Source organism: Branchiostoma lanceolatum, chromosome 4, assembly GCF_035083965.1.
Source record: "Branchiostoma lanceolatum isolate klBraLanc5 chromosome 4, klBraLanc5.hap2, whole genome shotgun sequence".
Lineage (NCBI taxonomy): Eukaryota > Metazoa > Chordata > Leptocardii > Amphioxiformes > Branchiostomatidae > Branchiostoma > Branchiostoma lanceolatum.
In genome coordinates, this window is record NC_089725.1 from 16,633,340 (window position 1) to 16,660,258 (window position 26,919).

At 40.4% G+C, this 26,919-nt stretch overlaps 5 protein-coding genes across 14 annotated transcripts in view; 3 read left to right on the forward strand and 2 right to left on the reverse strand.

Moving 5' to 3' along the window:
• The first annotated feature begins 912 nt into the window (after nt 1–912).
• Nucleotides 913–6,483, forward strand: LOC136432932 (CB1 cannabinoid receptor-interacting protein 1-like). The gene is made up of 3 exons (XM_066424589.1): nt 913–1,207; nt 3,573–3,717; nt 6,170–6,483. Exons 1-3 carry the CDS (start codon nt 1,032–1,034, stop codon nt 6,332–6,334), a joined length of 486 nt encoding a protein of 161 aa, XP_066280686.1. The 5' UTR covers nt 913–1,031; the 3' UTR covers nt 6,335–6,483.
• A 5,046-nt stretch (nt 6,484–11,529) lies between these two features.
• On the forward strand, nt 11,530–14,037 carry LOC136432936 (heat shock protein DDB_G0288861-like). The gene is made up of 3 exons (XM_066424602.1): nt 11,530–12,394; nt 13,405–13,509; nt 13,890–14,037. The coding sequence occupies exons 1-2, from the start codon at nt 11,605–11,607 to the stop codon at nt 13,497–13,499; spliced, it is 885 nt and encodes a 294-aa protein (XP_066280699.1). The 5' UTR covers nt 11,530–11,604; the 3' UTR covers nt 13,500–13,509; nt 13,890–14,037.
• A 1,029-nt stretch (nt 14,038–15,066) lies between these two features.
• Nucleotides 15,067–21,731, reverse strand: LOC136432935 (transcription factor p65-like). Of its 2 annotated transcripts, none has more exons than XM_066424599.1 (10): nt 21,573–21,731; nt 20,254–20,688; nt 19,476–19,720; nt 19,077–19,225; nt 18,504–18,844; nt 18,163–18,257; nt 17,839–17,977; nt 17,548–17,673; nt 17,178–17,357; nt 15,067–17,067 (listed from the first exon to the last, which is right to left on the reverse strand). In XM_066424599.1, the coding sequence occupies exons 1-10, from the start codon at nt 21,586–21,588 to the stop codon at nt 16,469–16,471; spliced, it is 2,325 nt and encodes a 774-aa protein (XP_066280696.1). In that variant the 5' UTR covers nt 21,589–21,731; the 3' UTR covers nt 15,067–16,468. The 2 variants fall into 2 exon arrangements, with proteins under 2 accessions (XP_066280696.1, XP_066280698.1); XM_066424601.1 differs by lacking the exon at nt 21,573–21,731 and adding an exon at nt 21,440–21,566.
• A 286-nt stretch (nt 21,732–22,017) lies between these two features.
• Nucleotides 22,018–23,615, forward strand: LOC136432937 (testis-specific expressed protein 55-like). The gene is made up of 2 exons (XM_066424603.1): nt 22,018–22,356; nt 22,836–23,615. Exons 1-2 carry the CDS (start codon nt 22,033–22,035, stop codon nt 22,977–22,979), a joined length of 468 nt encoding a protein of 155 aa, XP_066280700.1. The 5' UTR covers nt 22,018–22,032; the 3' UTR covers nt 22,980–23,615.
• Nucleotides 23,616–25,003: 1,388 nt separating this feature from the next.
• The window catches only part of LOC136432933 (echinoderm microtubule-associated protein-like 6), a 53,451-nt gene continuing 51,535 nt past the window's right edge, over nt 25,004–26,919 (reverse strand). For all 9 annotated transcript variants that reach the window (XM_066424594.1, XM_066424593.1, XM_066424591.1 and 6 more), the window contains 3 exons: nt 26,602–26,755; nt 26,264–26,364; nt 25,004–25,981 (listed from right to left, as the gene is read on the reverse strand). In XM_066424594.1, the coding sequence (XP_066280691.1) occupies nt 25,957–25,981; nt 26,264–26,364; nt 26,602–26,755 (280 nt within the window). In that variant the 3' untranslated portion in view covers nt 25,004–25,956. The remainder of the gene's footprint in view (nt 25,982–26,263; nt 26,365–26,601; nt 26,756–26,919) is intronic.

Below are 26,919 nucleotides of genomic sequence, written 5' to 3' on the forward strand. Positions count from 1 at the left end.
TGCCAGAGAATTTAGCCGCCCAGAGGACCACCATTTGCTACCCCGACGTGTTGGATCATGACCATGGAGTCTTGTAGAGACTATATTCCATGATGATATCATAAGCCGTGCACGGAAACTAAAACATATGGAAAACACCACAACATGTAACCCCGCCATCCTGTAACATGATACTGACCGGGCTCAATTTGTTATTTCTACGCCGTGAGACGTAAAATATATTCATTCACATTCGCTGCAACATTTTGTACATCACTGATCACGCCTAAAAGTCTGTTTCTGTTTTGTTTACATCTAATGGACAAAGCTACGCGTATGAAACAAAATGCGTTTTCTGATTTATAGTGCGCGCCTTTAGGTTCCACTCAGTAGTTCTGCAACATTTAGCCCGTAATGACTCTCCATGCTTTGACTCGCGCACTGTCTGTAACGTTAAATGCTGGTTTCTACCCCCTTCATGCTGTGATATGTACATGTAGGGATATTGCCTCAAACTACCATGAGAACATTGCTTCACTGACGAAAACGGAATTATTTATGTGATATGAATATTTCATATTTGTTTCCTTTTTATTCAAATTTCATCTATACCTTGCGACGAAAGTGGAATTTCGATACTTTCAGGCGATACTTTCATGCAAGTCATTCAAACAACCTAGAAATCTCCCAGTTCAGTTATAATCCCTCCAGACACACCCTCTCCACAGCTCGATCCATCTGTCTCATCCCTCCTCCTCCAGGCTTTACAAGAAATTTGTGACGTCAGGATGCCGCAAAACGTGACATCATCCCAGTGATCCGGAAGTGAACATCACATGCGGGTCACTTTCGCTTTTCGTGTTATCCTTGGGGCAGTGCATTATAACAGTATGGTCCGAATTATGGCGGGGTTCGTAGGCGTGTGATATGGAGATAGGTGGTACGGTGGGTTTGAACATTCCAAGCGCGACGTTGGGCGGCAGATGACCGAGACATATTGCAGGAGAAGCGCAGAGGTGTAAGTAAGTACTGTAACGTTACGAGTCGAAGACATGGGTTCTGATTTCATCTTCAAGGTGACCGTTTCTATCCGGCGGGAGGACGACGGGTCGCCTGTGTTCTTCAAGATCGACGGAGGCAGGTTCAAGACAAGTGAGAGGACCATCAAGCTGCAGGCAGACGTACAATATCGACTGGACATCGAGATCAAGCCTTCGTTATACCCCAAGTACGTCTGATTCACAAATCACACATGATCATTCATCAAAGGTTCAGAACTGTAACGTTATAGCTAACCGACATACATGTATTGTGACAGTTACAGCTGTTGTTGATTATTGTGAAATGCGTGTATAACCGATATCGTTGAATGCACTTTCTTTCAATTCTGTTTTCTGTGTGTCTTATTCCCTGGGGACATTTGTGGGCTCTTGCAACCGTTGGTACTGTCCAATTATTTCATTTTCCTCACTAGATTCGCCTTGATTCAGTTCCGTGACTAACGTTATAATGGTTCTTTGCTGATTGCCCGAGCAGGGGCATTTTCCAGTTACTCTTGGTATTTTCCAGAAAAGTACGAACGTGAGGGCAGTATGATACGTGTGCTGACCTTCCACTGCTTGCCATCTTGCCTGTAGACTTTTTTTCTGGGACTACTTAATGTATAAACGTGATAGTCATCATAATTCAATGCTATATTCTTCTTGATTATTTCATAAGCAATCAGTGAAACCAATGGATGAAAACATGGTTTAGATAATTGACCATGTGAGTATTTGTATCATCTGTTTGTTCCCAATGTTCGTTGTGACCCTTTCTCCCTTTGTTGTCATGGATGTACTCATTAGCATTGTTAAGTCACCCCTACCTGACCTGTGTAGTTAGGGGTGCCCCACCCACAATGCCTTAACCTGCCATCATTACAAATATTCATGTTTATGGAATTGTGCATCAGCTGCAAAATGCTATCAGATTTATTATAATATTTTGGTTTATGATTATATCATTATTTATAAAAGTGGATTGAAATAAGCTCTTACATGGTCTTTTGATTGCCAATGCATTTTTGATTGAAATGCAGCAGTTCCAAACCTGCATATGCACTTGGGGACAGTTCACTGATGATACAGGTGGGGGTGGAATGAAAGCCAGGAACACAGGAAATATATATGTAATGTTTAAATTCTCATTGCTGAATGTTAGAGACATTTGTCGCTATGTTTTGTTACAATCTGATCTGTCAGAAGAATTTTGGACATGTTATCAAAATCTGAGTCCCCTTTGTTCTGTATTCCTGTTGAGGGCTTTTATAATTTAATCAGGAATATACACGCCCATTTCAGCTGGTCTCAGCTGGTAGTGGTCTTCTGGGACATATCACGAGACACAGACAACATTTTCATTAACTGGATGAGTTTAGCAAGGGTGACCTTGAAATGACACATTGATGCTACATTGTCATCTCATCACTTTTTTGCATGTGGGCAGATGAGAAAATCGTCAGTATCAAATGAACTGCCATGGATGTTTGAAGCCTGTGTTTGAGTCAAAAGAGCTATCCTTATTAAGAAAATACTGTTGGACCGGATTCCAGTTCAGAAATGAAAGGCACACACTTTGTTCTTGAAGATTTTCTTGCCCCTTCCTGTCAATTCCATCTTAAAAAGGCATGTTTTGCATAATGCCAAGATGGAGGCGACAGTTCAGAAGTCTGTAGATGGAGCAATGACATCACAAGACAGCCTAAGACTAAGACTTAATGACCCCACAGTAATGAGACTTTACTGACCCTGCATCATTAGCCTGTGCCTAAACACTAATGGTTGGAACCCTGCTTATCTGAAGTGTATAGGACAGAGTGATGGATTCATGAGGTTAGTTGCCATGGTAACATGCTGCCTATGACGTCAGTGGGAAAATGGGAAAAACGATGGGTGGTGGCTGGGTGATGGTCTGCATGTTTATCAGTCTCTTGTTTACTATCATGGAAATGTTTTATGGGGTGATGGTTTGTATCAAGGATTTGTCCCAAGAAGTAAACCATGAATCACGATTTTCCTGAGTTTCTGTAACATGCTCTTAATCATCAGAACATTTACACGCCCATGAGAAGAGCAGACCATAGCTCAGTGTTTGAGAGCAGAGAGCCATCAGTATGCTGCATTGAATTTTTGAGTCCAGAACATACTTTGAGTGTGATAAAATCAATTGATTTCGGATCATGTATTTTTGACAATTTTTTAAATGTACATTTGTATGACCAGCCTATACTGTATACATGTAAGGGAAAAAAGCATACCATGACAAAATCCTTTTTATGCTTATGTTACGACACATATAGATAGCCCAAATAGATAGACACCTGTATGGTATTTTGTTAGCCCAGGCCAGTGCCTTACCACACAGGAGGGTTGTTGTACAGATGCCAATATATAATACAGCTATGATGTTCAAAATTACGTCTGGGTCTCAAGTTTTAGATACTGTCTATTCTGTTAGTACAGTAACACAGTTACAGATGGACAGGTACCTCTGGCATGCCTGGAGGTGTGTTTTTCTAGTAGTATTCCTAACTGTTGCAACTCTCCGCACAGAGCCACCTCCTTAGGCACCACCCCCCTCCAGCTGAAGGAGCAGACTCGAGACCCCCACAGTGTCAGATACACCACCGTCTGGTCTACAGCAGGGACTAGTGTCAGCAAGAAGGGGTCCAGACAAGATGTGCCCTTCGTCATGGAGGTACGAAAAGACTTGTAGGAGAAATGCCATGGTTTGATCATGATAGGGGGAAACTTGTTCTACCTTCCTGTATAAAATAAAGCAGGTTGAAGGTCTGAACATTGGTAATGCCACCTGTGTCTTTTATAACCATGCTATTGTAATGTTTTTGCTGCTCTTCCCTACCATGTTCTATGTGTAGGCACATCCTTGTTAGTTTGTGGACCCAGGTGGCACTGCGAGTCATGGCAATCAGAACCACACTTAGCATTCTAATTTCTAACGCAAGTGAAACCTGACACCCATTGCCTTGTATCACGTTGTACTGGTATGACCTTTTCTGAGTCATGATTCTATCATAGTCATCACAGCAAACTACAAGTACCATGTTCAGGAGGAATGGTAGGGTGGATGAATCATTTCTGACTCAGCAAGACTTCTGCTCCAAGTAGTCCTGACTAAGCACATTACCCGTGTTCCCCAGTCTGTTGCCAATAGGATATCATTTCAAGGTCAGAAGAACTTCCCCCTGGCCTTATCTCTGAAACACAGACTGGCAAAATGTTCCACGCCACAAAAAATCTATCAAACAAGTTACCATGAAAGATTGCAATGTACAGTATTTTTTAAGATGCAGGGTGAGGGTACAATTATTGATATCTATTGCACACAAAACAAAAAAGAAGAAGCCTAGATTATATGACTTACGCTTAGCACCTGAAAGATTTTTGTTTTTCAAATTGATGGGTGCATCAATGTCAAACATAAAATCAACTTGCTATGGCCTTAGGCAAAGAAACCACATTTCTATTCACGATTGTCTAGATTGAAGAGCCAACTTTGTGTTTCAGCTATCCAATATCTGAAATGTTCTCCGCATTTATTGCAACATTCATAACCAATTTTGTATGCAGGGCTGTATCTGCAAGTGATGGAGCCCTGAATCTGTTATCTAGTCTATCGCTGAAAATGTCAGGCCATTTTGAAAGGTTAAGGTGTGAAATGTTTATCAGTCAAGTTAAATGTCAAAGCTTCTAGTTAATAGGTTAATGATTGAACCCCAATTGTCTAACACAGTGATAGATTGTGCATATATTGTTTACAGTTACAGCAAAGATTTTCTTGGGTTATCTTTTCTTTCAGAAGTGAGAGACTGTGAAGAATTTTTACATGTATAACAAGATTGGCAACATAAAAAGATGTTGCCATGGCGACGGTGGTCTCTGTTAACGTTTTCATTTTTAGCCCACATGCAAATAAGGACCTCGCATAAATCATATCAGTCGATCACCTTATTTACCAAAATAACACAAGTTGTCCAATGTATGAAAATCTTGTTTTCACAAAAAAGATATCGTACCATTTCCTCATAAATTATGTAAATGAGGCCCTCTATGCAAGATTTATGTCTAATAGTGGCCACATTTACTTAACTTCCAAATGGTGCAAAAATGAAATCCCCATCATTTACTACTATAGATTTATAGTATTTTGTCATTAATTATGCAAATTAAGTATCAATTTGCATAATTGATATCTATCGATATTTATCTCTTTCTCAGTTACATATGTCATGTGTTTGATAGTCCTATAATAGAATGCAGCTGATTTATTAACTGTCCTCATTAATTATCCAAATCAGATATTGATTTGCATAATTGGCATATGATTATGTAAATCATCACTTAAGCTGTCTACACACCAAAAATTATGATGATCCGTCATCCCCTTCTTGCGTTATTCTCTTTCAAAGTTTGAGTCAAAATCAGCTGCTGCAGTTCCCAAAAAAGCCGCTAGGGGGTCCAAATCTACAGGACATATTTTCCTAACAAAGAGCTATCCACCACTTAAAATCATGACTATAGCATGTTCAGAAGACAAGATTTGAAAAGTGAAAGTTCCCCTGCAGTACCATAGAAAGTTGCTAGGGGGCCAAAAATCCAATCATTACAAGGTCTCCCACAGACCTACTCACCTACAAAATATGAAGACAATACATCCAGGCATTCTTGAGTTATCGTCCCATGGACTTTCACATTCCTGTACAATTCCTAGAATTCTTGCAATCTGCACACAATATAGTAAAAATTTGGCTCGCCCCTGAGGCGTCGCCAAAAATTTCACACTCAGATTTGTGAATAAACTAGTACCAGTAATCTAGGATCTGAAATAGCAAATCTTTGAAGTAAGATATCACTTTCTTATCTTGTGTCCAAAGTAACATCTTCTTTCAAATCAAACAGGAAACTTTACATACATGTACCATGTTACTGTATTTTATGTATGTTTCATTGCAGGGTTTGCATCAATGTGCCCTGAAATATTCCATATGTAAATAATTGCAAAATCACTATTATTTTGATATTGGTCAGAATTTAAGGACATCATTGTCAACTATTCTGAAACTGGGTGAGAAAATTAGTGTACCTTGTATGCTGATGAGATGATCTATCTTTGTGTCTGTCTCCCACAGTTTGATGGGCTGGGCATGCTGAAGGTGTGTCTCCAGTGTAAGTTCTACAAGGCCAGCGACTCGGACCACTGTAGCTGGGGAGACAGCTTCAAACAGATGGAGCTGAACTGCACACTTACAGAGGAGAGGACCTTCATCAAGGTCTACAACCAACAGTTAAAGTAAAGCCATGGCATCTCTAAGGCCGTACCAATTTGTTCATTTTGTTCTGTCTTATATGTTTCAAATCAGGTAATAGTTTTTAGATGATTTTATGCCAACTTTCAGTGCATTAGGAAATACATTCCAACTTGTATGATTGTTTTGTTAGTATTCAGTCTTTTGTCATGAAATAGTATGAATTTTTTAAAATATGAATAGAAGATTGAGATAAAGTGGTTACACTGTTACAGGTGTTTCAATGTGCTAATAGTATGTCGTCTTGCCATTGAATGTACTTAAGGGAAGACTGTGTGTAACTCGCAATATTGTAGCTGTTTCATCAGGTGTGACAATTGTATAGTCAGCACACAGGTGTTCCTGGAAAGACAAAGGTTCAATGTCAAAGTCAAGGGTGTATGTCTAAGTGTAAGGTTTTTTGTTGTCTGTATGAACAGTGCCAATGTGACATTCCAAAATTGTTTACCTTAATGTACACTAAGATGTGTACTCCTTTGTTTAGTATAAGTCATACTATGTTAGGTAAGAATATAGACAATCTATTATTCAATATAGCATGTGAGAATAATTGATATTATCAGTCACAAAGACATCAAGTTTGCAAATGAAATTGTCTCACCATATGTGATTTATTTTGAGAAAAATATTACCAGTCTGGCAGCTATGATAGCAATATGCAAACAAACCAGTTAGCCTAAATACACTGTATAAATGTTAACAAAATTATTTTAGTTTCAAATGAGTTTGGCATTGTGAAGTCACTCTATTTTGTGCTGTTGTCAACTCCTGTCATAGACTTGAACAAAAAATCACATGTCTTATTTGTTATGTTTACAGGAAAAACAACATTTTGTAGCAACCCTTTCAAATATCATCTGTTTTATACTTAACATCTTAGTTTGGACAACTGTTTCACATGACCACAATGTGGAGGAAAAGTGAACTCAAAGTTCAAGTTCAAAACTACTATATATATATTTTTTTTCAATATTTTGTCAGACTTCAGAGAAGAGGATCAATTTTATCTGCCATGATTTCCAGTCGGAGCCTTATCCTCTGATTTCCTGCCACTGTAACATTAGCAGATAAGAGATTGTCTTGGGTTCGTGCACAATGTTATCTGAAAAGAATTAGTCAACTATTGTTTTTCATTGCCTTGATTGATGTAATGTAATTATGTTTACTGCTGCGGGGCTACATCAGATAGGATTCCCATTATTTCTGCATGATCAGCATCGTGAAGTCAATGTTGGAGAGAAGCTAGTTTTAATGGGCTGCCTGATATCAGCCCTGAGGAAATTTGTCATCTCATGTACTACTGAAACACTGATTGCTCTTTCATGTGTGGATGTGAAAAAAATGCCTACATAGACCAAGAGTGCATAAGTATTCATATGAACATATGATCATATGAATTCCATAAAATTTATACGTTTCTTACTAGTCGACCATATGAATTCCGTAAAATTTGTATGTATTCCGTAAAACTCATGTTTTACGTAAAATTTGACTATGTACTGTATTCTGTAAGACTCTTATGATTTCCGTAAAATTTGTATGAATACTTTGGCACCCCTGTAGACCACGGATTATGTTTGGCAAAATTTCAGGAAATATCTTCAGGGATTTCCTTTTTCTGAATGACAGTAACGTTAGAAATTGACATGGAGAAAGTACTGATGAAGAGAATCTTTATATTCTTGACAGTAAACATTGAATGATTGAAGGTAAACATTTACTTTAAATCACTGAGGATGGATGGCAGAAACCTTTATCCAGTAGTATAACAAATATTATTATTCATTCCTTGATGTCCTGGATGGAAACGTGTTCTTCACAGTATTGTGTGAAACATTATCACCTCTCACTCACTGATGATTAAGTAACGTTTATCACGCTGTCTCACCCATGAAACAGTTATCATTTGAAAGTGATGGTGGTAACATTACATGTAGCTAGCATTCCAAATGTGGCATATTACAATCATGGTGAAATTGTGATAGCGATAAGCTATGTACAGTTGATAATGATCTACATGTATGTAGTGTCCTCGTATCGAAAAATAGCAACAACAATAATTGTTCTTTGGTTAAATTCGCCATTGTTAAATTTGCAATATCTTTCGCAGTTATGTTACGTTACATTTTATGCCTTGTTATACATCTCCATATCTTTACCAGAGATTGTTGTTCTATAGTGGGGAGGAATGATATGGAAAGGTTGCCATTATCCAGTTATGTACCAACAAGACTGGGATGGCAAGCCGAGTGCAATGAATTGGTAAAAGGGCCGAATAAGCAGTTATACAAACAACAGGAAATTCTTCTCCACTTACATGAATTCAATGTTAGTGAAATACATGTAACTGTTACATGTACTTCCTTAGTTATGAAAAAAATGTTATCAGCTACATGTGTATCTTGCCATTTCTTATTAAAACATTGTACTTATCTTCTCACTTCATAGAAATGTTAAGCTTCAAATGTATGGACATGCCTTCCTGTTGTAACCATACATTGGAAATGAACCTGTACTTTATGGTATCAAGTCTAGTAGCAGTAGCTAGTACACAGTAGTATAGTCTGATTTACCTGGCCAGGCTACTTGAATGTAACAATGTGAACTTGATGAACACCATAATGTGTTAATGATATAAAATGTGCCTGTAAAGTAATGGTGATGTTGTTTCGATTGTGTGACCAGAATCTTTGCACGACTGTCAACTCTGGTGATGAACAATATACCTGCAGAACTGAGTGTGTCACAATGGGGTTTGTCTGTAGAGGTTTGAAACGAAATATCAGGATCTGTTGTACAACAGCACAGTTTCCATAGGGGTTATGTCCATGGTTCTGAATAGGGGATGTCCTTGGTGCTGAAGATAAAGTCCACACATGGGTTTAAAGCTAAAGTACCAAAATGCTTATATAATTTTCCCCCAGTCTCAGAATGAATCAGATTTTGCAGCTTGGCAATAAATGGTATTGTAAGATTCAGCAGTCAGAACTGGCCCTGCAGATTAAGCTCTGATAGGCAAACTGATGCAGTAGTAGTGAACGTTTTATGTATATCCCATTAAATCAAGAGCAGCGAAATACGGGATTCCCAGTATCTACTGCACTTTGTAGATTTGCCTTTTTTTAAACACATTTATTGCCATTACATTAAGTTCAAGGAGTCAAGACATCAAATACAGATTTAGACACATTAGTTAAACGGAACAATTAAGTAAATCCGCCCATGTGGCGGTAAAGCTGTGCAGATAGTCATGTACTATACATGGAGCCAGAGCAATAGTAAGCGTATTTGCTTTGAAAGATTTAGAACATACACATACAAAATTGGTAGCAATTTTTCCACGACTTGCTTGATATCCCAAACGACTGGTCCTTAATCACGACTAGACGGTATTACAGCGCCGCCTAGTAATGAATAACAGTACTACAGCTAGCGACATTTAACGCAATTTAGCAGCAATGTTTTGGTCCCGTTGGGTTTTACATTTGACCATGGGAAGAAACACTCAGTGGTCATGAATATTATGACAAGTTACAGTGTTAGGTCGAGGGATTAGTTAGCTTTAGATATAGATAATTACAACATGTTTCTTTCCCCCTTTTTGATCCAGTGGAAGATCAACATACCTGCCCCGCCGCCCAGTGAATGATCAAAACATCAACGTCAGCAACCAGGGGACATTCGCATCGTTGTTTTGTTCTTTTGCGTTGTGTGCCGTGTATCAGCATGACCATATTCTTACTGCCTATTTGGCAATAACAATATGGTCATGCACCTTGATTCAGTCTGTTATCGCCACACTGAGGCCAGAACAATGATCAACACGCCAAACATCAAGAGGTTTCAAAAGAGAAACCTCCTTGCTTACATTTACGTTTACCGGGTATCTTTCCTGTTCAAGGTCTGATTAGGTACTGTACCTGACAAGGACGTGAATTCCATCTCTTTATTGTGAAGACTATCCAACGACTTTGACGGGACCAGGCGCCATTTCAGCAATTTCTGGCTAAAGTACCACCTTTCATCACTAGGCGGCGCTTTAATACCGCGGAGTGAAACTACAAACTTCCAGCGTTGCAGCACCCTCCGTTTTAACGTTAACAGTTATAACTTATATTTTCACGATGTTATATTTCACTGTACTGTCGTAGATTCTATCAGCATCTTCAAAGACGACTATTGTTGAGGGTTCAACATAAAATATATAAAAAAACACTGTGAAAGTAGTCCCATTTTAGGAAGAAGTTACTGCAGATCTTGACACTCTTTGCACCACTGTTAACGTTAACCAGTAACGTTGAGAAGCAGTACTCCACTCAGAAGCTCTGAAGAAGATGTCTGAGAGACATCGAAACGTTAGCAGGTGAGATCAATACCTGGTGGTGTATAAAGAATCTCCCATATCCTATATTCTACCAACCTGATGAAATTATTTTCGGTTAAGTAACCGTTTTATTACACTTTCAAAAGAGGCTAGGTTTTAGTGTTGGTTTCTCTGAATATTGTGTCTGGCTAATGCAATTATGCAAACCACTGAATTGATATAACAGCGGATGGAAGTGATAAGCTACACTAAGCCAATACGTGAACTTTGTCATCATGTGATTCCGACAACTGCGTGACTAAAATGTGTTGATCTGGACAAAACACAGTGCGCTCGGCCTCTGTATCGGTAAACATTTGATATTTTTGTATTTTCCGTTCGCCCGGTTCGGGGTACCAAGTAAAAGAAATAAAAGGGAATGTAACGTTAACTTTAGTTTAGCTATTAGAGCGTGACCTTGCGCCAATGACCCTGACGATCGCCGTTTCTAGACATGTCAAAGTAAAGTACAAAGCCTTCTTTGAAGTACGCGGAAGTTTTTCAGTGTACTCAATTCTAAGTTACAGTCAAAATCGCCGTCATGGATCTGTAGCTATGTGTTAGAATGACAGTGATATGTAAGACATTGAGGGCCTGGGGTCATCGGAAGTAGCGCTGGATTCCAACGTTATTAGCGGGCCCGCTATATCTCAAGTTTCTAGCAGCTCGGTCTGTCATTTACTCATTACTCAACAAAAAGGCGTTGATACATGTGTACCTCTTAGTGTTAAGAAATATATTCTACTGGATAATGTATATTTTGCGTTGATTTTTTTATTTCATTGTTGAATTGTTATTCATTCTTTGAACGGCTTGATGGGGAAGGGGGAGGGGGGCAATTCGAACAATTTTGAGTTCGAATAACAACAACCAGGGGCAATTCGAACGTACGAACATGGTTCTAAACCGTTATCAGTTCTATTCTGAGTGGTTCTCCGTGGCAACCCTGTGTTTGCTCAGTCATTCCACGAGAGACCGTCACCGTGGAAGGACGTTCGTCCGAACAGCTCTGATTCGCTATCTGTTCTACACTGTGTTCTACCGTCTGAATCTTGATCCAAACATGTCTCTGCCAATGGAAACAGCAACAGCAGCCGACCCAGAACCATCTCCAGCCGGTAACACTGATAGACTCACGAGACTAAAAGACCGGCGTGAGGCCTTTCTGAAGCTTCAGAACCGGGCCCGGCGGCTGCCTGCTATGGACATGATGGAGAGACCTACGGAAGTCGTCAGTTCTACCCACTACAGGAAGGAGGAGCCACTGAAGATGAGGAGCCACGGTAAGTATCGCGCCATCTGGATTATGAGGATCGATCGCGACCAGGATGAGCCCAGCAGTGCAGACAGCGACCAAGATGAGCCCAGCAGCGCCGACAGCGACCAGGATGAGCCCAGCAGCGCAGACAGCGGCCAGGATGAGCCCAGCAGCGCAGACAGCGACCAGAATGAGCCCAGCAGCGCAGACAGCGACCAGGATGAGCCCAGCTGCGACGAGGATGAGCCCAGCTTCCTCCTGGAGCATCTCTTCGAGGAGGATGAGCCCAACAGCGACCAGGATGAGCCCAGCAGCGACCAGGATGAGCCCAACAGCGACCAGGATGAGCCCAGCTGCGACGAGGAGGCAAGCTATGATGAGGAGGACCTGTCAAGTCTCTCTTCCAGTGAATCAGGATATGGTAAAGGTAAGGACAACAATTTCTACTCATTTCTCAATTCACCCCAAACTGATTGAATCACGTTTAGTACTACGGTTATACATGGTGCAACTAACAACCTTCAGACGACCCTGTCAGCTATTTTCCCCACCCAGTCCACAAAGTAGTACATGATGTTGATTTACTGATTTGCTTTTGCTGAAAGGTAATGAAAAGGAAGTAGTTATTGTGAGAAAACGTGATGAATCAGTACAAGCATAGATTTCAATTCATTTATGAGTACATTCACTATAAACAGAACAAACATGTTGACTAGTGATTTTGAATGAATGATGAATGAATGATTTTATTGGTAAGGAACTCGCGGGCAAACACACCCGAATTACGTCCTTATTACATACAGTAGTCTATACATCACAATCTCATAAAACAATGACTCACAGTACACTATATTGCACGATGTGACTGATCTGAAACATAGGGAAAAACAGTTACGCATTTAAAATCTATACTTTAGCCTTGTTATACAGCCGTATTGCACAGTGGAGGAAGGAATTACTGAGCCTCTTAGTACGGGCTTTAGGAACACTTATTGCACTAGAGTTTCTGAGTCTGAGTCCGGTGGCCCCTGACCTCGTGGGAGGCACTAAGTCGTGCAGGGGATGGTCCTCCTGAAGCATGCGTTCAAACAGGTGCACAGCTGCCTCCTCCCTCCTCGACTTCAGTGTTGGCAGATCGGGAACGGAACGCCTACCTCCAAGGGAAATAATGCGCAAGGCCCGGCGTTGGACCCTCTCGATAGCCAGTTCTTGCTCCTTCGAGCACCCGACATTTTCCACAACTACTGCATGAGTAAGATTTTTCTGATAATGAAAATTGCAATGAAAATGAAAATTAAGATCACGCGACCCTAAATTCAGGTCCAAGGTCTTATTAGTAATCATAAATGATACAGTGACGTCACTCCCAGAGTCCCAGTTCATAGATGATGCAGTCTGTACATTGATTGATAATCAGTATTACTGTACAACTTGTAGGGAAGAAGAGAGGCTCCAGGAGGAAGGTGAAGTGGTGGAGGAGACTGTTCTGCTGCTGTATCAAGCCTGATGTCACCGATGACGAGCTGGATTAGTGTCAATATGGTTAGTAAGACTGCTTTTATTTCTTTTATTTGATATGCCAACACATGGTTATGCCATTGATATGTTGACACAATTAGGGCTATGCTATTTAAAAAAATTCATGCAGTGGTAAGGAGTTTTTTTCTTAGTCCCCACACACACACACACACACACACACACACACACACACACACACACACACACACACACACACACACACATTCACTCATACACACACACATGCGCATGCATGCAGATCACACTCACGTTCATACATTCATATATGCATCAACACACATGAATCAGAATTGCTGATATTCTCAAGTAAGACTTTGCTGTCACCAAAATAAATGTATAAAGTCACTAGTGCTAGCTTTAATCACTCTTTTCTTTCCTTTCAGAAAAGGCGATACAGAGCAAGTGTACATTGAAGACTTCTATTTCTATGATGAATTCTATTAGAAACTTTTATATTGTATGATGAGAATCTGAAGATCCCTGTCTATAATTGATTGTAAATAAGCAATAAAACAAATTTCTATCATGCAATTGAAGCTTGGTCTCTCTATTGTGTAGTTTTTGTTGCCTACATCTGTTGTTTATGGCACTTTGTGAAGGGTCAATGCCTCCAAGAAGAGCAATGTGCCAATAAGACTTTGGACAATACATTTCCTTCCATTTACTCTGGCAAGAAATTAGTAGATGACGCTCTAGTATGGTAAATTTGAACCCTCACTGTTTAGCCGTATTAAAAGAACCTATATTTTGGTTTACCACACTAAATATGTTTAGTTTTGTTTATTCTTCATGACCACTTGGATTTCATAATAAAGGCAACTTTTTTGGGGGCCAAATTATTTTATTTGTACGCTCGCATCAGTTTTCACCAGATGATGTCATCCACATAATCAAATCAACATGGCCTTAATACAACAAAAAAAGTTGAATGTACATTTGCTGTAAATTGTCACTTTCCGAAGGGCTGCCAGATCCAAATCTCAATCCTATTTCATGAAACAAAACGACATTGGTCTGAATCATGTTTATGTCTGTTTGTCTAACAACATATCAAGTTTTAGCACAAATCTGAGCTCAGATGGTCTATGAATTCAATTTCTAAGGAGCTCAATCATTGGCAGAGGAACATACACGTACATGCCCCCAATACAATCAAACTGACAGAATACTTTAACTAATAGGGATTTTATGGTACTTGGAATAAAGCAACAAAAGTACATACTAACAGTTTTCCGAGCAGACTGTGACCTTCATTTTTCTGTTGCTATAAATAAACACCAAAGGGGAAAAGGTTTTACAAGCTTTATATGACGTCATCTCACATGTGCCTCTATCATTAACTCCTTCTATCACCTAGGTCACAGGTGGTTCAAAATTATGTCATACAGTACATGAAAAGTACTAGTTTAATGTCATCTTAAAAGGAAGATTTTCCTAATACCAATGCCAAAATCATCAAATTGATGGGTGTCATCCATAAAAACAACTTGATGTGGCTTGAGGATTAAATGATCTAAAGGATAATCAACAACCTAAAAATCAGCACTCATAAAACACTGATATCACTCTCAATTTTAATACACATTAATCTGTTTTGTACAAAGTGTGACAAGTTCAACAAGTCACTAAATAGTCCTTCAATTCATAGTCGTCTGAAATATGTTAAAATGTATTTCTGGTCTTAAAACCAAAATCTTGTTCCTAAAGCAAGTTGGAAGTTCAAACGACGATCATGTAGGTACACAAATTTAAAACACAGCTGTCACCATTTATTATGCATTTGTAAATAGTACTTGCAGCAATAAATACATCTTAGAATGAAGCTATTTTCAAACCTTTACCTGTCCTACAGTACAATACCAAATCACTCCATTCCTTCATCCATGTATGAAGAAGTAATCAGGCACATTCTGTACAGATTGTCTCTATTCTCCACAGAAGCCTCATTAGATAAACCACATTAGCTTGGTCAAACAGGGTTCTAGTTAGTTGACTGTAATGTTACTGTCTATATGTCACACAAGCATCTTTAAACCAGTTAAAAAGACATGTTTTTAAGGCAGGCACTCTAGCTGACTTCAAATATATTTTCATAACACTTTCATGCTTTCAAAGAGTTCAGGAGAAGACGTCTGCACTGTTTATGCAGTCAGAATTAATACCTCCATATACATGTACCATTTTGACAACAATTGATATCTGTAATCAGGATGGCCAGTGACCTTATCTTTGCCACTTTACCAGCAATACTAGCCATGACTCAGCCTGCAGAGGAAAGCACAGGTATTTACACATTTTACAGGTACAGTATATGAAAGCTTGGCTCTCACACTTAACTAGCAACAACCACACCATAAAATGTCACAAGTGAAATGGAATGTACATATTCATGCTTGGGTCTCAACTTTTATGTCGACCATTCTCAGAATCATAAATTTCTCCACAGTGACTTAAGCTTAAGTTTACGTATCAAAATTTAAAAACCTAAGTATTCAAAATTAGATATCTAGATGAGAAAATAAGAAATGTCTATGTGAACAACAAAAGGCACTTCAATACTAGAAGACATATTTGACATGCAGATTTATAGAACTATATGTACACATGACCTTAAGTTCACGCTACCTTAAGTAGCACATGTAATATTGGCCAATATATGCTACATATGGAAAAAAATGCTTTTATACTAAAGAGCTCCTGATTCTAAATAGCTGCCTTAGCATGTAGTATTTCTTACAACATCATGCAAACTTAAGGCATACATTTTGTACAATGTACAAATCATGACATTTCTAAATGCAATGTAAGTGCAATGCAGTGGTCACTTCACCAAACACAAACAATCAAGGTACAGTATGTAGTTGTCTATACCAAGACTCCTATGAGTTGACCATTTTGCTAAACAGAATTAGCCCTAAGATCATATTCAAAACTGAATGGTCATCTCCAACACCACTACCTCTTACTCCTTGTTCTGTTTGACCATCTCCAGTAACTCATTAAGGTCAGCATGGGTGTTGGCATCAATGGTGACCTCAGACCCCAGCTCCAGAGAGCTGATATCTAATGAGTTTAACAGCTCATCCCCACCCTGGTATTGCTCCAGGTAAACCCCCGGCTGTGCCCCCGACTGTGGGTCCTGTTTCCTTACCTCCACCTGTGTGAAGGTCAGTCCCAGTGAGGACAGGTCTGTCGTTGGGAAGCTGTTCTTGTCACCCGAGGCAGAGACAGCTGTGGTTGGAGCCGGCTTCTGTTTTGCAGCTGCCCCAGACGCTGCAGTCTTGGCAGATTTCCGCCCACCCCTGCTGATGAAGGTTGAGGGGTTGTATACGGCACCTGTAGGGTCCACTCTGGAGGCCAGGGGGATGTTAGCCTTGCCTGCCTGCATCAGCCCACTTAGGCTGACCGCGGAGAACTGGGGAGGGTAGACTGGCTGAGAAGACGGTGGGTAGGCTGGGGGAGCAGCTCTCATGGCAGAGGCACCCGACCCTGCAGCAGCCATGACTGGCTGGGTGGGAAGCTGACTTGGTGGGGCAAATGCACAGGAAGGCAGGTCTTGATCTGTGAAAGCAAACAGAATCATGAGTTTGTAAGATCTGATCTACCGAAACAGACAGACACAAAAGTAACAACATAATATTCCCCTATCCAAATGATAACAGCCAACATACCTTGTTTGAGCTGTCCTGTCTGCATGGGAGGCATATACAGCTGCTGCGATCCTCCTTGACCTTGACCTTGGACCTTCCTGCGTAACAGCTGTCTGACATCCTCGGACACAGGTCGCGCTGTTGCTGCTGCTGTTGCTAGGGATGGGCGTGTCTGTAGTGAATCCATGGAAATGCCTCTCACTGCAGGAGTATTATAATAAGTTGTTTATTGAAATCCATCCAAAATATGCCATTCACAGCCATGCCTGGATATAGAAATTCATGCTCTTCAATCTTGTATCTAACAGTAAGCTGGTAATGAGGGAAATGTCCCAGAGCTTTAACAAGTTCACTTTTGCAACAGAACTCTGAAGAAGTGAAGACTACTTACTGTTGGACCTTGCCATCCGGTGTGTGTGAGCTGCCCCTGCTGCTGCCCCACTGCTGGGAGGAATGTTTAGGAACTTGGCAAAGTCTGGCGCCTTCTTACGTCTCTTAGACTCAACACTGTGTTCATCTGTGGGATAAGCAATGGACAAAGCAATCTATAACTTCTTAGTTCAAATTCTAGTCAGCAACCTACAATTTGCAGTTAATAGAATAAATGATTTGCAAGTTAGTGACAATGTCTTTACACACAAAAGAATAACCATCTGACCATGTCCAACACTGAGAAACGTACCTTTGTCCACTGGAGTGTACGTCCAGTCAAACGGCTCGCTTTCCTCTCCATCAGATGGACGCCTCAGGCGCACCTGGACTCTGATTGGCTCCTTTATGTTCGGGTTGAAGTAGGCAGGAGCCTTGAAAACAATGGCAACCTACAAAGAGAAATGCTCTGTTCAAGATTTGTTGAAAGGCAAACTATTCCATAAACTTTTAACAGCAGAATCACACCACAACAATAAAGCAGGGAAACAATATATATTGTTAGTATGGGGAATTACAAAGTGATGTGTAAAACTTGGAAGTCTACATGACTAACTTATCAGCCACTTGGCCTCACCTGTCTGTGCACCTCAGTAGGTGAGAAGTCTCCCTTGGACTCCCACTTGATACTGGTACCCATGGGCTTGGCTGTGAAGACCACTTCAATGTCATCTGAGGGAGGGAAAACTATACATCAACACATTGTCTATGAAAAGTCTGATAGTACCATTATCACTCCTTATATAGATTCTATGTTCATCTACCAAGTCTTTCAATTATATTTACATAAATGATAAGTACATGTACAAAGAAAGAAATGCCACAGTACTGTTTGCCAATACAGATATGTTGTGAGAAACACTACAACTCTAGGTAAGTACATGTATGTCTCAGTGGAGAGATCAGGACCTATCTCACCTCTCTGGACCTTGTCACACAACAGTGTCACCTCGTCCCCTCCAGTCACAGGACCAGACACTTTGTTCATCTTACATATTCTCAGCTCAGCCGCTCCGGGGGCTTTCTTGTCGTGGATGGCGGTGGACACCCTGGGGTGGACTGGGACCGTACACTGTCCATTCTGCGGGTTGGGGAGGAAGGCCTGGAAACACAGCCGCACTGTGTTCAAGTCCACCTCGTCCATCTTCCCCCTGTGTCTGCTGTACGTGTGGAAGGGGTCGATCCCTAGTTTTAACCTCTGGGCCAGAGCCTGGGTTATCTCCTTTCTCTTCACACACTGGATCCCCAGGTTAGGGAAGCTAGCAGAAGGAGGAAATGACTTGGTCAGTACAGGGTATGGCACCTATTGTTTACTATATCATATCACTGACATAAACATCATGATGTAAGCTATAACAAATGCAGATACACCTTAAATGGTCTTCTAGTCAACTTAATTAAATAGAGACCAATTGCAATATCGATGAGAGACAACAAAAGATATTGGGCAAAGAAAAAGAACAGATGTTGTGACATGCACCCTACACACACCTGATTGGTGCCCCGCAGTCAGGCACGTTGATTTTACAGATGCCTTTGATACATCCTTTACCCACAAGGCTATGTGGGTGGGGCTTGGGTGGGTCATCCTTGGTTACCAAGGAAACCAGGATCATGGCAGGACCACTGCAGTTTAGCAGCTGCAATGATAATGGTATAAAATAAAATGATAAACAAACAAAACAGACTTGAGATCCAAAGTACAAGAACATCTAACCCTCACAAGATGGACAAGATATTAAAATAGATAGTCATTAGTGAGTGAGGGAATGGAAACAATTGAACAAAGATATCACTACGGCAAACAACATCACAATTCTGATACACAGATGTACATTAATGTCTAAGAAACTCAGTAAGATGATGTAAGTATTTAAGACCCTGACTGACCCGTATGGAAGGGTAAGTTCTGTTCTCAGGTGAGGAGTTCTCTCCCAGGATACTGCCCGCTGACCGTCCCTCACACTCGTACCGGAACCGCAGGCTCCGCGCCTTGGGCTGCTCGATGATCTCAATAACAGGTGGTTTCTTCTCCTTCACTTCCTGGAATCTACACGCTGCCAACTCCTTGTGCTCTGGCTGCTCCTGCTTTACAGTCGTGGATGACAGCATTGCATCTTTCTTGATGATTTCCTCTAAAATGTTACAAGATATAAAAAGTTAAACATTCTGTTCAACATCAAGCCTTGGAATGTCAACTCATCACCAGGCAGTGAAAGAAACTATAGCATTGGCGAGCAAAAAGGCTTTCTATTGCTACTGTGAACTTTCAAATCCATCACCAAGGTACATTGCAATCTAAATCATTTGCAGCTAGGGGGACCAAACCTATGCGACTTACTCTCCCTCACAAGATCTATCTACCACTCAAAAATCATGACCATAGCATGTCCAGAACACAACTTAAGATATAAAAACTGGAAGTTCTGCTGCAGTACCATAGTAAGCCGCTACAGGGCCCAAAATCTGATCATTTTGAGGTCTCAAGAAGACCTACCTACCTACCTACCAAGTGTAAAGACAATCCATCAAGGCATTCTTGAGTTATCGTGTTTACAGATGGACATGCACAAACACACACACGAACGCTGTGCAAAACATAACCTCCTGGGGAAATGTAATATACTAATAAGCTGACAAATACAGAATGATTTGACTGTCTGCTTACCTAGTTCTTGAAATGTGTCCCAGTCCATGGGTAGCTGTGATCCACTGATGTTAATAGAATCATTGTTCATAGAGTCAGTCGTTACCACATACACAGTTTTGTTCTGTTGCTGTACAGGAGGAATGTTTGCTTTCGTCTCGTGTACAATAGTTACTTCCCCTGCATACGGGTCCCTGTTCAACACGTCCATCACAGCACCTTGATCATCACTGTTCAGAACCCCCACCATTGACGTGTTCGGATCTCCGTTAACAACTACAGGAGCTGCCCCCTCCATAGGGTCCCTGTTTAACACCTCCATGACAGCGCTATTGTCTATGTCCAGAACTTCCATGACAGCTCTCTGGGTTTCGTCCATGGGACCCTGTGAGCCCGGTTGGTCTAGGAGCTTCAGCATCGTCTCCAGTGGCATGCTGGGACAAACGTCATCGAGATCTGGGTGGAAGATGGAAGAATATGACGATGATATGAACAGGTGTGTTACATGACACATGTAGAATGAAGGCAGAGGAATTTAGGGCGAAAGAGTGTTCAACCTTCAATACAACTGTGGTAGCCTGTTGTCTAGCAGTCTACGGCACTCCTTTTAGGGGAATTCCCAGTTTATGACTACATGTATGTACAGTGATTATCAGTATTACAGCTACATCTTTAATTTGCTGCATTTATGATATCTGACACATTGACCTGTCGACAATAGGTTGATAAAATAAACTGTTGTTGTAAAAGTCCATGTAGTTAGTGCAAGAGTCATAACCTAATACTTGAGTATCGTTACAGGTAACAATAGATCACTGTATATAACGTTATGTGCTTAGTCATGTAACATAAAGTCACATCTAGTATCTTGATTATAAACTCCACCAAACTTTTAACACTGTGGATTAGAGCATTAAGAAACCAAACATTATGATGACGCTGATGTGCATACTGCTACCTGCTATTGAATAAGGACACACAGATGACAACTGAAACATGAAGATGATCAAACACCATACGTTTTAGGTCTAACGTTACCAATGTGTGCTATGTGCATCCACGAACATGTTGTAAGATGGAGTGCACAGACAAAGGTTTAAAACTATGCTCAGACACGAACACAAACTTAAAATGTAGAACATTCGAAGATGAAAATCAACATTGATCAACATTTCCAATACACACTCCAAGATTTTTCAACGTTTACCTGTGCCTGTCTATAACTGCCCTCCCCATGCGCTTTCTTCCTCTTTTTAGTTTCACTTCCGTGATGATGAAGACTTTATCACGGAGGAAGTTTATCAGCGACACACACTGATGTAGAGTTCGGATTCACTTACCTGAAGTTTCAGCCATCGCGGGAATATAAAGACATCCACAATTTCGGAAAATTATGTGATGTCAGCGCCTATTTTGGGCCGAAAATTCCCCAGATTTCAGAGTAAAAACTCCCGATGATGCTCGGGGATTCCCCTATCTAGCATACAGCATCACGTGATAACAGCGCAGCGTACTATAAAACTGACAAAACGCTCGTAAACATAGCTGAGCGTAAGATAGACATCATTAGAATGTAAAAGAATCCATAACTGATAACAAAATATTATTAAAAGTTTATCATATTAACTAAGTTCTTAGTTTTTGCACATCTAGACTGCCATAATATACCAAGTTACTTTCTGAATTCGTACATTTTTATGCGTTCAGGTCAACATGCGGATGGATATATTATCACAACATAGTGTTCCTGCCGCGTCACACACTTGTTCTCATGGAAACTGAGATCCATCCGCTTCAACAATGGCGTCCGAAGTGCAGGAAGGGGACGGAGCTCCCGCTTCTGACGACACAAGTACTCAACAAGGAGGGACTGACAAAGTTTTAATGACGGAACAACAAACACAGCAGAGTCACAATGACATCCCGGAGGCCACTGCGGAACAGCAGGCGGCGGACCAGGAGATTCGGCGGGAGCTCACCTCAGCGGGGTCCGATAAGGGAGGGCCAGATATCTGGGAGGAAGAGTTGCGGGACGAATTGTTAGGGTACCAATCACCGATGGAGGATCCTTACACACGAGCGCTCAAGTACGTGGAAAAACACCAGGTCATGGAACTGTTTAAGGTACGTAACGTCACGCATTACTGGCGCATTGTGCTAATCTCAACGACCTGCTAACAGGTGGTTTTCGAATGCCCGAAATTAAAGTGTTATTCCTGCAGATGTATCGTAACATACATTGAATAAGTGGGAATTGGTTTTAATGCATAATAACGTATTTACTTGGCATTTGAAAATATCTGTCAACGAGCTCCACATACACATCTCTTCTACGAATGACTCAAAATGCATGACACAATAGGTCCCCTAAAGCTCTCTCTGTATTGGTTTGCTTGTTTTGCTATTAAACTAGATTCAGTGGTCCACCCGCGTGCACCATACCTTCAAAAGTTAACGGTACTCCTATCCTTGCAACTTAATGTATCCGAAATCTTAATGAACCCTATCCTTTTTACAAAATCCCAATTGGAACATATTTACGATGTCTCCACTGCATGAAGTAATACTGTCGTTGACTAAACACTTTTGTGCATTCATTCCAGGGTCTGACTGCCAACATCGTTTATGACCGTCCAGCCGACCCGCTGCAGTTCATGTTGGAGAAGGTAGAGGACCTGATCAAAGAGCGTGAGCAGAAATGGGCAAAGGAAGTGGAGACGCATAAGAAAGAGCAACAAGACTCATGACTGGCATCTTAGACATGATATCCCATGATCTCTTACGATGTCCATAGAAGGATATCAGTGGGATGACATTACATGGTCTGTGGTTGGCTCAGGACAGGGTATTAGTTGCAGTTTTTCTTTCAGTGCGATGTGAAGACAGATGCATCTTGCATTGAGCACCTGTTTGTAACAAATATCGTGGTGGCCATCTGACACATGTTTTCAGCAGTCATTTTGAAGATAAAGTTTCACTGTTATAATTTTGCATTCATCATTCAGTTGTTTTACTGTTATGACTTCGCATTAATCATTCAGTTGCAAATGCGATCTTGATAATTCATACATATCAGCAGTAAGTAGGGGAAACTTTGCAATGAGCAAACATGACCCTATGTCTTTTTCATGGCCTTTGAAATATAGTTGTGAGAATGTAAATAGACTAACATTGATCATGTTGTTAAATCAGGGGAAAAAGTTTGTTCAAAGCCTATCTGAAATACAGGTTGGCATCCAATCAGTTGGTTTATGTCCTAATCATGTTACACAGTGTAAATATAGAAAAAATGACAGAAGTCATCTGTAGCATTACCAATTTGTTTTATTTTATTGTATTGTACTGTGGCTTGGTCATTACGAATAAATTTATACATGCCTTGAGCTGGTTGTGACCATCAATTTGCACTACTGTAGTACATATAATCAAGCATAACACATCTAATGCCTATTACCTCCACTACTGGTAAGCTGCATCAATGAAGAAAACATACAAAAACTTTGTAAACTCTTTGTATACAGAAAAACGACATTATGTACCAGTCACAAAAATGTACAACTGATTTGATTGCAGTTGCCGAGGTTCTTATTGATACAACCTCTGCTACACATCTATCACTACCTCTAAGACAATTGAAAAATTAGACCAAGAATGAGCCCCCATGTCTCAATTTGAGGTAAACAGAACTGGTACGACATGTGCATTGTTTATCAAACTTGTCCCCAGGGAAGGAGAATAAAAAAGGTATGCAATGTTTAAAAAAAGTCACATCCATAGGTATGGAATGGGCATCTTGGTTGTCTCTGGACAAAATGTCACTACATGACGTAGTACATGTACATAAATGGTTAACAATAACATGGATTCAAACTACCAGTGAACCTGCTAACAGTTGTAGTAACAGGTTCCTTGGATTGACTGACTCTACAGACAGACACTGATAATTGTGCAGTCATGAAATTCAAGTACTTCTTATTTAAGTACATTGGGACTTGCACTCAAAATAGCATATGCTATTGTGATGAAGCTGATTATTCTTATCTGTAATGCCATGTAATGTAGCATGTGGTACAACAAAAAATGTTCTTCCACATCACAGCAAGTTTCATGTGGTACACTTATAATGCATAACCATTTGTATGCCATTGAAACAAAGTAGTCTTTCCTTTCTGAAATAATCATGGTGTGACCTCTATTACATGTATGTGCTTCAAGTATACAATGTATCATTACCCTTGGAACAGTCTGCATTATTTATCTGCTATATAATTTCATGAAATTTCACATCAATGGCCATAGGACTTCATATTGATGGTGCTTCATGGCTCTGAAATTTGTCAATTCTACTGTCCATTGTAATTCCTCTGTCTAGGGCATGCCCATGTACAGAAATCTGTTGCTCCAAGTACATGTAAACATATGTATTGTACAAATGTCAACATGCTGGCTCATGTTTCATCATACACAGCTTCTTTGGAAAATGCCCATGTTACGTACATGTAAGATTGCCATTACCTTTTAATTCTGGCACCCAATTCCAATATTTCTATACAATCCTTATTCCTTGTCCAGTCAGTCCGATGGTATCTTTTACATCCTAGCACCAAATGTGGCAAGGTAGAGTGTCCTTTAAACATAACGTTTAGTTGAACCTTTGTCAGACACCCCAGCTACTAGCCCTAATTTTCCAACACCTACATGTATGTATGTACACCAAACAAACACACCACAGCTACACAATGCATGTCATGCAGCAGCGTAAGGCAAGGACAACCATTCAAGAATGTTTTAATTACTAGCAAGCATACATGCTGCCCTCTATATCTGTAGTGATGTCCACATTGGTCTAAGATCTTGGAAAACTGTGTCATGTATTGCTGGAGTAGACATCTTGTATAACAAGAAAGAAAACACTACATAACCAACAAAAGATTTGGATAGTTCTGGCATGTACATGTATCTACTGGACATAATAAAAGTTTATTGTTGGCCAGGCCAGTTGAGGAATAGATGTACTTTGAGATAACAAGAGTTATCATTTTCCAACATCTTAAGTGTGGTGGGATTGCTTAAAGTGAAATTGGTACTCAATCTCAATTCATGAGAAGTCAGTTTAGCACTCCTGCAACATCGGTGAAAATCTCATTTTAAAAAGTACACATTGGATTTCCAAATCATGTTATTTCTATAAGTTTCCAACATCATTAAGAATATGCTGCCAACAAAACATGGCAATGTCTTCATATACTAGTACTCTGCTCACTTCTACAATACAAGTCATCAAATAAATTTTGTAATGTTGGCTGGCTGGCCATGGCTCAAGCAACGTGCATCAACATACAAGCACAACACACTGAGAGAAAAGCCTTACTCAGAAGTAGTTCTCACACAGAAACACTCCCATTTTAGTAGGAAGACCTGGGAAGACCTGCCCACAATGCAGAGATGTCAGAACCTTTCAGATCCTGCATTCCCTTTGATTCCAAGATGGCCTTTTGGGATACCTTAGCCCCAGGAAGGGACAAACAACTACATGTGATACTACACTTTTCTGGATCTCTAGCAAGCTTCTTACTACATGTATATGTTGTAAAGCCACTCTTTGGAAGAGGCAGTGTCACAGCAAAGATGTCCAGGTCACATGGTCTTCTCATTCTTTCAGCATCCCAACATGGAAATATCTCTGGAAGCACGCAGTCTGTAAGTCTTCAGTTGTTGCTTGGTTCACAGGCATTTCCATACAAAGAGGCTACAGGGGAAAAAGAATCAACATTACTGGTATACACAGTCTGTATATTACTACTTGTGCAAAGAAATGCAAATCAAACTGTGGTAGCACATATTTATCAGCCATTTTCATACATTTCATACATTTATCATGTAGAAAATATATTTGCTTTGATGTGGCCATTAATTCGGCATTGATGAAGTTAAAAGACAGGTAATACCTTGATTGTCTACTTAATTTGCCTGCAAACTAGAAAAGTCAGTTTAATTGTAAACGGTCTGCAGTGCTAAGACACAAACTCACCAGCAGTCATCCCCACCAGCGCTTATCAGGTACTTGTCTTCTGAAGTGAATCTTACATTGGTCACATGGGCTGAGTGTCCAACATATCTCTTGTGTTTGGCCTATTCAGAGCAGAAGAAAGCATGAAATCATAAGATACATATACCTGGAAAAGGCATCGCAAAACAGTGCTTTTGCATGTGGAAAAGATGTGAACAACATGAACATTCATTGTCTACTCTGGCTTGTTATCCTTATCTTTAGTTTTTTCACTTAATCTATTATCATTTATGTTATTACAACAGTCTGGTGGGCTGAGATTCTTTCTTTGAATGTTCTCTTTACGTGATGACACTTACATATTTTTCTGTGCTGGGGAACTCAAACAGCTTCACCATGCCGAAGTCGTCCCCTGTACCCATGGAGAGGCCAGAGTGGGCCACATGGCAGGAGTTCACATCAGCCTTCTCTGCATTTCTCGGCCAGATGCCGATCACTTCATCCCCAGTGACTCTGTAGAGAGAGACAAACTATCAGTCACGCATACATGTACGTCGATGAAAGTTAGATATCCAGGTAAAAAGACATGCCAAAGAACTGACGAAAGGTAATGGATGCTACCGGAAACATCTGACCATTTCCAAAATCATATCCGGTTGCTTGCAGCATTTCAACAA

Excerpts from the sequence above, each read along its gene's own strand:
- LOC136432932 (XM_066424589.1), top strand. The coding sequence starts at position 1,032 with ATGGGTTCTGATTTCATCTTCAAGGTGACCGTTTCTATCCGGCGGGAG. Across the intron at positions 1,208-3,572 it reads AAGCCTTCGTTATACCCCAA|AGCCACCTCCTTAGGCACCA; the intron begins GTACGTCTGATT and ends CTCTCCGCACAG. Across the intron at positions 3,718-6,169 it reads ATGTGCCCTTCGTCATGGAG|TTTGATGGGCTGGGCATGCT; the intron begins GTACGAAAAGAC and ends TGTCTCCCACAG.
- LOC136432936 (XM_066424602.1), top strand. The coding sequence starts at position 11,605 with ATGGTTCTAAACCGTTATCAGTTCTATTCTGAGTGGTTCTCCGTGGCA. Across the intron at positions 12,395-13,404 it reads TGAATCAGGATATGGTAAAG|GGAAGAAGAGAGGCTCCAGG; the intron begins GTAAGGACAACA and ends TACAACTTGTAG.
- LOC136432935 (XM_066424599.1), bottom strand. Across the intron at positions 19,721-20,253 it reads GGACACATTTCAAGAACTAG|AGGAAATCATCAAGAAAGAT; the intron begins GTAAGCAGACAG and ends GTAACATTTTAG. Across the intron at positions 17,978-18,162 it reads CTACTGAGGTGCACAGACAG|GTTGCCATTGTTTTCAAGGC; the intron begins GTGAGGCCAAGT and ends TTCTCTTTGTAG.
- LOC136432937 (XM_066424603.1), top strand. The coding sequence starts at position 22,033 with ATGGCGTCCGAAGTGCAGGAAGGGGACGGAGCTCCCGCTTCTGACGAC. Across the intron at positions 22,357-22,835 it reads AGGTCATGGAACTGTTTAAG|GGTCTGACTGCCAACATCGT; the intron begins GTACGTAACGTC and ends CATTCATTCCAG.